The sequence below is a fragment of the Wasmannia auropunctata genome, unplaced genomic scaffold (assembly GCF_000956235.1).
Source record: "Wasmannia auropunctata unplaced genomic scaffold, wasmannia.A_1.0 LD335987.1, whole genome shotgun sequence".
Classification (NCBI taxonomy): domain Eukaryota; kingdom Metazoa; phylum Arthropoda; class Insecta; order Hymenoptera; family Formicidae; genus Wasmannia; species Wasmannia auropunctata.
The window spans coordinates 565,126-575,830 of NW_012026903.1; the positions used below are offsets into that span (position 1 = coordinate 565,126).

The following is a 10,705-nucleotide window of genomic DNA, read 5'->3' on the forward strand; positions in this document are numbered from 1 at the left end:
ATGAGGAGTAAGAAACAAGAGCGGCGGGCGCGATACTGCCGTGTTGCTCGTGACGCGTGATCGACTTGTTATACGTCACGTGGAAACGGTTGTATCGACGATCTCTCTCGAATTATTCCGACTCTTTGTTATTTCGATTCGCTCAATTTATGCTAATTCACCAGACCTCACACGCAACGATAATACTCGCTTTAATGATCGTTTACATTTTCGAGCGAGTGTACACGTGTACAAGGGCGTTTGTGACCGCGAGGCGGACACGCGTCATCTAATTCAATTTACATCGCGTACATTATTTATATTTAATTTATATGACCACGGCGCTGCACAATCCGCTCGAGTGGGGAGAAGGGGCTCGGCGCCTTTTGTAGTAACACGGTAAGCCTATTAGCTCGCTCGTCCGTCTGTACATCCGTGGCGCGTGTGACAGCTTGCCGCGCCGAATGAATTTTAATGAAATCCAGTGTGTTAGAGGGAGCGCGAGCCGGCCCCCGGCCACTACCCCCGGTTGAATTTATCCGACAAATTCTCCCTCCGCGTTGTCTAATCTGAATACATGCATATCCGAGAGAGCTGCCGCCGCCGCCGCCACCGTATAAAGTGGAGACGCGACGACGTGGACGACCGTCGGCGTCGGCGTCGTTTTTCGGGCGGGCACGTCGTCCCCGGACCCGAGATTGAGCGCGCTCGATTAAACAGTATGGAATCTAAAATAACATAGAATATTATATACAGGGAGATTGGACGTTACCGCGCGCGCACCATTCCCCGACATTTTTACGAGTTTTGAATTCGCTACTGGATTCTGCTTTACGATTCGTGCCGAGATAGATTAAATTGTGGTATGTTATACCGTGTTAAGAGAGTTCAATATGGATTCGATAGAAATCATTACTCGTGTGTATGTAATGTATGTGTGTATATAAGAACGGTCTAACATGAAACAATAATACATGTTCTAACCTACTTATGTCTATTACGGCAATTAGAAGCCTTATTCAAAATGGACAGATGTCTGATGGCGTAACGTTTGATGCAACTAGACTTTTACATATGCGAATGACCCAGATTCATTGGCAATCAAGTCGACATTTATCCGATTTGGAAGACCGTGGGAAAATTATTTAAGGCTTCTAAAATTTTCCGCGCGCAAAAGAGATGCGAATTGAAATTAAAAGTTTCAACTTAACTGACAATTGTATGTCACGTGAAGCACAGTTCTTTTTTAGATAACTTTTTTTCTAAATCTCTACGTGTAAATCCCTTCATTCGACGTTCGATCGTCAAACGTTTATTCAAATATGTTTGCAATAACTTAGAGAAGAACGAGAAGTTTGTCGAACAAAGATTGTCGAGTGACCACTGGGAAGGCAACAGCTGACTTGGCTGATAATTGGATGGTACTTCGGAAAGTGTTAAGTGTTAAACTGTTGAAACACAATGGGAAAGAACATAGAACAACGTCGAAGATGATGCCTTGTAGGTCTTTTCCCATCGCTTCCCGATCATCTCTTTTCGCCTGTCTCAACCTCTCTGCTATTATTCGCGACTTCCAGGGAAAGAGAGCAAAACTCGTCTTAAAAGAACTTTTAACAACGGCAAGGAGGCACAAATTCGCGCGCATTCCCACTCCCCGTCCCTCCCTTCACCGATTTAATCCTTAAATAACACTTTTCTTCACGAGACTATCAGAATGGTCTGTTACGTTTCCCCTCGACTGTCGTATCCTTCAAGAAAAAAAATGGAACGAATCCTATATAAAATATATAATAAAATCTAATTCGTTGAAATTTGAACGATATGTACGAAGTCATAAAAAAAAATGTAAAGCCATCAAACGTATAAAATAATACAGCATAAAGTTGAAATAATAAAATATTGCAGTATACGCCATAAAAGCGCGCTGTCAGATTTCTGCTGACATTTTTAATTTTTTGAGATTTTCGTTTCGTTTGATTTTCACCGCGGTGAAAATCAAACGTTGAAAATTTTCCGGCGAACAGGAATCGGCAGTGCCCCCGACAACAACGACGTGAGCATTGGCATATGCCAGTAACATGATATTTTTATTGTCAGGATTCAGGACTTTATACCGTTGTTTGCATGGGAGACGTTGAGATCGGCTACGTAACCGATACAACAATAACAATAGAGAACTAGATATCGATTACTTTTCTGCGCATTGTTGTGACATGATTGAATTGCTTTATGTACGTAGTGGCGTGTGTATCTGATATCAGTGCAAATACGCCGCGGCGGAGCAACTTCCGATTCCTATTCATTATGTACTTAATGTCGCGACACTGCGTAAATGCATTGTAAACGAAAGAAGAAAATCAACAATGAAAATATCTTCTAAAGAAAAATCTGATGTGTACACATTTATTTATTTACGATCCGCGGGGCTCCACGTTAAGCTTTTGCGTCCTTTTACGTCGAACGGTTTTGATATATATTTTTTTTATCATAAAACGACAGATCATTCTTTATATGGATCGTGTGGATTTAATACAAGTATTTAAAAGACGAAATATCTCGCGAGCACATTGTGTAATCGTATGACATGCGTACGCGAGTGAGCGATGAGTCTCATATCGACAATTTTATATTTAGCGGTTAAATATACCTACATCACGGCGTGATTGATGGTGATTTAAAACGAGCAGAAAATAAAGTATAACGCACAAAGAAGATAAAAAAGAAAATATAATCTGGAGGATAAACTGATGCAGCAAAGATTTTAATCCCCGCGTACTCGCCGGGTGGATAAAGAAATTAAATCGTCCAAAATTTCTGCTCCATAAAAGTGTCATTTGTCCACGTTCGAAAAAAAAAGACGACGCGGACATGACCGTTCTTTCCTCCGGCGGAGGGGAGGGAGGGGGAGAGAAAATTTTCAAAACGACATTTCGAGCGTCGTGAATCCAATCAAAGGTGCGCGGAATACGCGTTCGTCTCGTAAAGTAAAAAAAAAAAGAGGCGCAAACGGACGCAATTTGCAAGCTTGCATCTCCCCCGGTATTTATGGCAAGCGGCAGTTCTGACGTCGTAAAATCGCGCGCGCGTTATATTCCCCGCATTGCGTTCCCGTAAAGCGAAATCCGCTCGTGCAAAATCCATCCGCCATGATATGGCCCTCGATATTCACACATTTTGCGTGTCGTAATAAGAATATCGTATGCCCTCGTTACCGTTCGCCGATTGCGGCTAATGGACTATGAGCGTACCAGGCTCTATTATTGTAATAGAATAATTATCATCGCGCTCGCCGAAAGATCGCTCGCGAGGGAACGATTCGCGAGTGAAACTTTTCCAAAAACGGCTTTCAGTTACATATAACCGGTATAATCAACGGTGACGTTTTTATACATTTTTATCATGCGTGAGATATCGATTCTCCTCTCGCGGCGATTATACGATATGCATTTTATATTGGCCCCGCAAAGTGATACCATCGAAGGAAAAATCTCGAGGTAATTCGATCTTAATTCGCGGGAACCGCATTATCGGATACATCCTGAATTATTCAAATCTAATTTATTTTACCGCGTGCTTCCACCTTCGAAGTTTTAAAGCAACAATCGCTTTAGCTTCCTTAAAGCTGACGCTTCCAATTCCGGCGGAATCCTTTGCCTGATAACGGCGGCTAACTGAATCATTGTAGAAAAGAGCAATGTACATATATTACAATTTATTAATAATACAATTATTTTAGATATAACAGTTGAACACATTCTACTCGATTATGCGCAAAAGGCTTATTCACAACTCATTCACACTTTTCTTATTTAAATGAAATGTTCAAGGGTAAAGGGGAGAGGGGAAAGCGCGAAATGTTATAAGAGGAATTACAGTTTTTTCTTGAAAACAAAATAACGAAATAAAAATGACATGCAACACCATTGCGGCGTATTACATACTGCGACAAAGGGAAGTCTTTTAAAGAAGTTCTCGTTGCGAGATTCTGTAAAGTGCATTTAATGCCGCACATTTATTCCACCGTGTACCCAAATGTATTCAAGGAAATGCTCTCGTTTGCGAAGCGGCTTATACGGTTGTTCATTTGCGAAGTTGTCGATGTCGAGTATCATAGACTCTTATTTAATTGTAAAACATGAAAGAGAAGAATAATAATAAACATATAATATCAGAATGCAAAGTATAAGAGTGATGAACAACGGGCTAAAAGCTAGCCCTATAAAGAGAAAGCTCGAGCGAGCAAGCGAAAGAGAGAGAGCGAGAGAGAGAGAGAGAGAGAGAGAGAATGCGCGCGCGCGCGCGCATGCACTGTGTACATGTATGTGTGTATGTGAGTGCGCGAACAAATCTGACGTAATGTATACACTAATGTATTTTGCAAAACATCCTTCTGTTTGCAGTTACTACGCGTCGACCGCATTTCCGCCGCGTTTAGCACCGCCGTTGAAGCGGCCGCGTTTGATGCCACCGACACGAGCACAGCATCCGAAGCTACAGAAACAACAATCGGCGGTAAATACCGGCACGATACCCGACTTGAATCAACTTAAAGTGTACAGTAAGTACTCGCGTTCAAGACAGTACATTTTCATTATGCACTTTGATATACTTCGTCCTGCGAAGTCTTCTTCGTCTTCTTCTGTTTTTCTTCACTTTAAAATCGAATACTTGAACTGTGTAAAGTTGGCCCCTCCACTACTGAAAATCCACTAACGATCATTACCATTCGATTGGTGGTCGTTTGGTAGTCCATTCCCGATGATTGATAGTCAAAGTTGTAAATAATAATTTGAAAAGAAGTCATACGCGTGTGAAGTTAGCCTCTTCTTTCCCGCAAAATATGATTTTCCAGATTGCGTAGGTAATCATAACTGTAAACATTCATTTGGTGATCGTTTACTAACGTTTGGTAGTCCAATTATCGAGAATAAACTACCAAATACTACTAAACGACCACCAATCGATTGGTAATGGTCATTAGTGGATTTTCAGTAACGGGGGGGGGGGAGGGGAGCAACTTCACACAGCTGAATACTTGGATTTAGTAAAGGCGAATTGATGAATTTAATATCTAAGCATATATTTTTCCGTAAAAAGAAATTCGTGATATATATTTTAATTATAATCAGCTGACATTACAATTATTATGATGCAATATGATTATTCTCTAAAGTCTAAGTTTATAAGTTACCCCCTTGTAACACAGAGTCCCAAAGCCTTGTCGAGCAATGAAGGCTGGGTTTAATTGAAGGTATGTCGTAGGCAATCCAGATATACTGATCTGCGGCAACTGCAGGGAGATGTTCACGGAACTCGGGGAGCTGTTGGAGCACAAGCGGAACTACTGCAAGCTGCGGTTCACATGTAAATGTCACACCTTCAACGGAGCCGCCCCAAGTATGTACTCGAAATAAACTTCGAGGCGCCTCCTTCCGGTACGTAAACGCGCTCCGAATCCCACCGGAAGATCCAGAATTAATAATTGCCCATCGCACATCATTTTAATATCGGTGGTTAATTCTCGTCGATCGTAATTAACAGTTCGATAAGTTTTTACGATGTCGTTGTGTGTTATTCAATCAGAACTTATATACCTATTTAAATTAAAACAGATTACTTACATTTATTAAATTTGGAATTAATTGGTTGACGTAATTGATGACAAATTTATGCCTTTTTGCACGGCGAATTAAATTAAACAAAATGAGCATCGCGTAAAATCCTTTACATCATATTCCGTTAAAATGAACGTATTAAATGAGTGTGTTGTTGTCGTAAATCAAACAACAATTTTAGACGTTACATTTCTATTAATTAAAAAAATATATATTATATTGAACAAATTCCATTTTCCTTACGGCGGCTCGAATTATGTTGTTGAACCAAAAAAAAGGACAAAATAAGACAAAGTTAATAAATCAATCGCGTTGTCACTTTAAATTTTTCTTTAAAAGCAGAAAAATTTCGCTTGCAAATAATTTAGATTGACAGCACTAACATACACATTATGTGTTTCATTTCAAAACTTGTATAAGAATTGTCCTGAGATCAATCTAATATTTATCTGCACATGACATCGTTTCGAGAGAAATCAGTTTTTGCAGTTTTGTCCTATTTTGCCCTCACTGTGGCTCACTGTGTGACATCACAACGGTGCCTTTAGTTTATTTATTAACGTCCCGCGCGCTTCCACGCGAACAGGAGACTCGACGACGGCGTTGCTCTGCGTCCTCTGCAAGTTATCCTTTCCAAGTGCTTGGGAATTGATGGTCCATGCCCAGGCAGCTCACATGATCAACATTTACGAGCTGGGCACAAGAGCGCCGAGCCCGTCACGGAGCCCAAGTCTTGACCAGCCGAAGGAGTCGTCGCCTTCCCCGCAAGATTTCCAGGTTAATTCTCACCCCTCTTATACCGTCCCGTCTGAGATTTATTATTTACGCCGACGTCATGCAGCAATATTTTACAAAATCGCGCAGCCTGAACTGAAGAATTAATAGTTTCCGCTTCGGGAACGGCGAAGGGTGGAACAAACGACTAAAAGGGGAGCTTGGAATTCACCCTCGAGGCAAAGTGATTCAAAATAAAAGACAATTTACAGTTTAATCACTGAATGCCCTATTTTATTTTTTATTGTTCGTAATTAGATTACTGCCTTGTAATTACAGTGAAATTCTTTTTTTAATAATTGCACATTTATTTGAATATCATTTAATATAATACCATAACATATTTCAATCGATATGTATATATATCGACTCGCAAGTTTCTTTTTTTCTCAGAGCACATTTGTCATTAACGAATATCCGGAATTGTTTTATCGACGAGCACGCATTTTTCCAGTAAATTTAAATGTGAGATTAACGGAAATATTTGACTGTTCTGTAGATATATGTACCTAATTATTCAACCTGGCGTAACGGCCGATCATTTAAATAAGTAATATTCTCACACTTTCATTAATTAATTTGCGTTTCATTACCAGCCAACGATTGAATTACTTGCTCCATAGTATTGATGTTACGTTATCGATAATGCAATTCTCGTTGGTGAGCCGTGCTCCAAAGTTTATTTATTTTTTTTTCAAATAAGATATTTTATATATTTTTTAAGCGTACCTTTTTCTCGTGACCTCTCAAACACAACAGATAGATTTCCAGATTTTTGAAATTTCTTGCAACGTAATATTTCCAAAAATGTGAAATTATTTCTGCTCTTTCCTTAACTATGATTTTATTTGCTCAACTAACACAGGTCAGACTGCAATAAGTAGGTCACCAATATCGAAACTCAATCGTTATAAAAAGACCAGGTTTCGCCGCGTAGCTCATTTCAACGCCGTTTCTCCCCTCCCCTCTCTCCCTTCCTCTCTCTCTCTCTTTTTCTCTCTTTCCGTTTCTGCAAAACGACACGTAGCCTTCCGTCACATTTATCGGAGCGTCGCGAAGAGATCCGAGAAGGTAACAAAGCGGCATCGCGACGATACGCGTCGTCTGAGACACGAGATATATCCGACGGACGACGCAGACAGTCTTCCCGACGACGCTTGACGTGCACGATTTTCACGAAGTTGTATAGAACCGGAGCGGGGAAGGGGAGGAGAAGGGAGGGAATGTGCGCTTGCACTCGGCAAAAGCAACCCCAGTGACCGACGCGAAACACGTCGATTCCATCGAGGCTAACTCTGGGGTTGACGTATCGACAGAGAAACATATGACGAAGTAATATTTTTCCGCGCCCCCTCGGGTGATGGCATTTTCCCGCCACTCGCTCACCATCTCTCCCCCTTAACAGTTTTCCCATCGACAGATAGCAAAACCGAAAATTGTACTTTTGATGTTAAATATCGCAGGAACCGTTCCTAGGATCTCTAATACATTTCTGTAACGGCGTAATAGGGTAAAGGATTTTTCGTCTGACAATTTTTTTTCTCCCCTTTTCCACGTGTACTGAACGGTAGCGTTGTTATTGAAAAATGTGTTACATCAAAGTAAAAAAGTTTGCTCGTTTGAAAAAGAACGTAGAGGGAGTATGAAGTTGTAACGGCATTCGATGATTAATCGATATCTAGTCAAATGTATTTCTGTCAATTAATTGCACCGAGTCTTTTTAAGCAATTGCTAGCAATTTAAAATGTATATATATATATATATATATATTGGGGTGCTGAGTTTTAAGAACCGAGAAAGAAAAATGGGAAAACCCTTTTAGATGATAAAGTCGCTAATGTTAACCGTCGAGAGCGCGTCGCTTATCAACAAATAAGCACCCGTAGCAATAACGTTTAACGTTGCTGCAATTTCCTGTCACGACCATACACAGCTTCTTCGGCATAAAACGATTGCAACGCAGATACCTTCGTTAATCAGTTTCCCGTCTGCGATAATCTCGCGTAACAGTATTGATCTATGGAATCTATGGCAGGAAATCAAGGCTACGGATTGCGAAGAGCGCGCGGAGGAGGAGGAACTTGATGGACACGAGTTAATACCGTCCCCCGACAGTGGCAAGTCAACGGACAACGAAGCGGCTCTGTCGCCGATCAAGATTCGATCTGACGTTAACGGGTTGGATCACGAGGACTGCGACGAATTGATTCACGTCGAGAACACAACGCAGGCGTGCATTATGCATACTCTCAGCATTGTAAGTCTTCAGCTTTCCTCCATTCTCGCATTCGAGAAAGCGACAAAAGCATTAAGCACTGATATGAAGAAATTATTGCAAAAATAATTAAAAAAACATAGCTTCTAGTTAAGAGTTCTATCATGGCAAATGGGTTTTTATATAAATAAATAAAACAAACAAAAATATTAAAATATTAAAAGTATATTAATTAGAAAAACAATTTTTAAAGTATATTAATTAGGAAAAATATTCCCTAATTATTTTTGCTCATTCCATTACAATACAAATAAAAATAAGAAATAAGAAATCCGTGGCTCAAGCAATAGGAAGTAAGGGACAGACGCACGATGCACAGTTGGAAATGGCACGATGACAGAAATACTGACTTGGACCACGTGTCTTAAGAACCGTAAAGAGCGTAAAGATCGTAATGGAGCCAGCACGGCACTAATGACTGACGTTACTCTCGCCACGCAGCAGTTAAAAGCAGTCATCCACGATAGAGAATCGTTCTTCTTGGGTGCATATTAACAGGAGCGTCGTAAATCGGCGTGTCGGCGCCAACGACGACCACGGCAATGTCGGCGACAGTGATGTCGTCGCGATATCCTTTTTTTTTCTACATGCGATAAATCGTACCATTCTGATTTCCGCTAATGACCATGGATAAATTACAATCAAACCTTGAATTTTCTAATATGGAAATTTTAATTTTATAGTCAAATTAGATCTTCATAATCTAAATAAAATGATACAATCTTATATTTATTGAGAAATATTTTAATACTTTAATATTATAACGTTAAAAATATCTGACAATTTTCAAAATGTTTTTTTAATGAAATAATTTTTTGCAAATTCTGTTACAGGACTCGTCCTTGGAGCTGAATTCTGACACGAACTCGAGGACAACTTCCGGAACGGTGATGGCCTTGACCAATGGTTCATTATCGGCGAAGGAATAAACGAGGAAAAAGAAAAGATATTAAAAAGAAAAAAAAAGAGAATACATCGGAACGGTCTTCCCCGGCCAAACGAGACATATCGATCTCCTTTAAGGATAACGCACCCGTTTGTATATAGCTTAATTGCCTAACAAATTATATTCAGGATCGTTAGATCCCGTGGTCTATGCCGGCTGATCGAATATCGATCATTTTCTTAAAAGAAAAAGAAAATATCAGTTCCACGTCATGGACGTTTTACGCACTTGCAATTCTGCTTCAAACTTTTATTAAAAGCTAATCCAAATGGAAGCAAAATATTATAGAAAATCTGATTGAGTTTAATTATTTACATTTAATATTACTTTTGAAAAAATATTAAATTAAATTGCGAATTTTTTAAATTCTTACGTACTTGTTTTATTCATTAAAACTGTATATTTTTAATTTATTGTAATTGGATTGAATATTTTTATTTTTGCTTTCAAATCTGATATTTGAATTTTCTATATTATTCTGAATTTTGAGACTTATGAATTTTTAAATTTCTAGCTTTACATATTCTATAAAAAATATTTTATATATCTTCGCAGTTTTCTCATAAAAGCTTTAAAACATTATATTTGTTCATATCCCGAAGTTATTAAAGTTTATCAAGTTTATTAAAGTTTTAAATTTCCAGGTTTATACATTTTTTGATTATTGAATACGACACATTTTTGTCTAGCTTCTAAATGTCTGAAATTTATCAACCACGAGATTTCAAATCCACGTAACGCAACTGTAAATCACAGATAATTTTATATTTAGAAGATTGTATACAATATATAAGTTTATTATTATTCTCAACTATATAAAATCAAGTGCTTTTGTCATCTTGGTGGCAAAAATATTGAAGATAAGAATATTTGTGGACAACATATTAGCCAAACAAATCATCAATGGATTTAATATCTCTAGAAATCCTACAAATTATTTATTTATTATTTCCAGCAAGAGTTAATTAAGTTTTCTTCAACAAATATTATAATATCAATTAATACCGGATATAAATAATCCTTGCATATTGGCAAAGCTGTTTATTAAGAACACATTTTGTATCTTCCGTTCTTAGCGATCGCACATGCGTGTAGATTACAAATATAGATTGCCAA

The 10,705-nt window shown here is 38.8% G+C and overlaps 1 protein-coding gene across 3 annotated transcripts in view; it reads left to right on the forward strand.

Moving 5' to 3' along the window:
• The window catches only part of LOC105454198, a 165,566-nt gene extending 155,992 nt beyond the window's left edge, over positions 1-9,574 (forward strand). For all 3 annotated transcript variants that reach the window (XM_011696665.1, XM_011696666.1, XM_011696667.1), the window contains 5 exons: positions 4,380-4,537; positions 5,242-5,376; positions 6,181-6,371; positions 8,404-8,625; positions 9,477-9,574. In XM_011696665.1, coding sequence (XP_011694967.1) covers positions 4,380-4,537; positions 5,242-5,376; positions 6,181-6,371; positions 8,404-8,625; positions 9,477-9,572 — 802 coding nt within the window. In that variant the 3' untranslated portion in view covers positions 9,573-9,574. The remainder of the gene's footprint in view (positions 1-4,379; positions 4,538-5,241; positions 5,377-6,180; positions 6,372-8,403; positions 8,626-9,476) is intronic.
• The last annotated feature ends 1,131 nt before the right edge of the window (positions 9,575-10,705 follow it).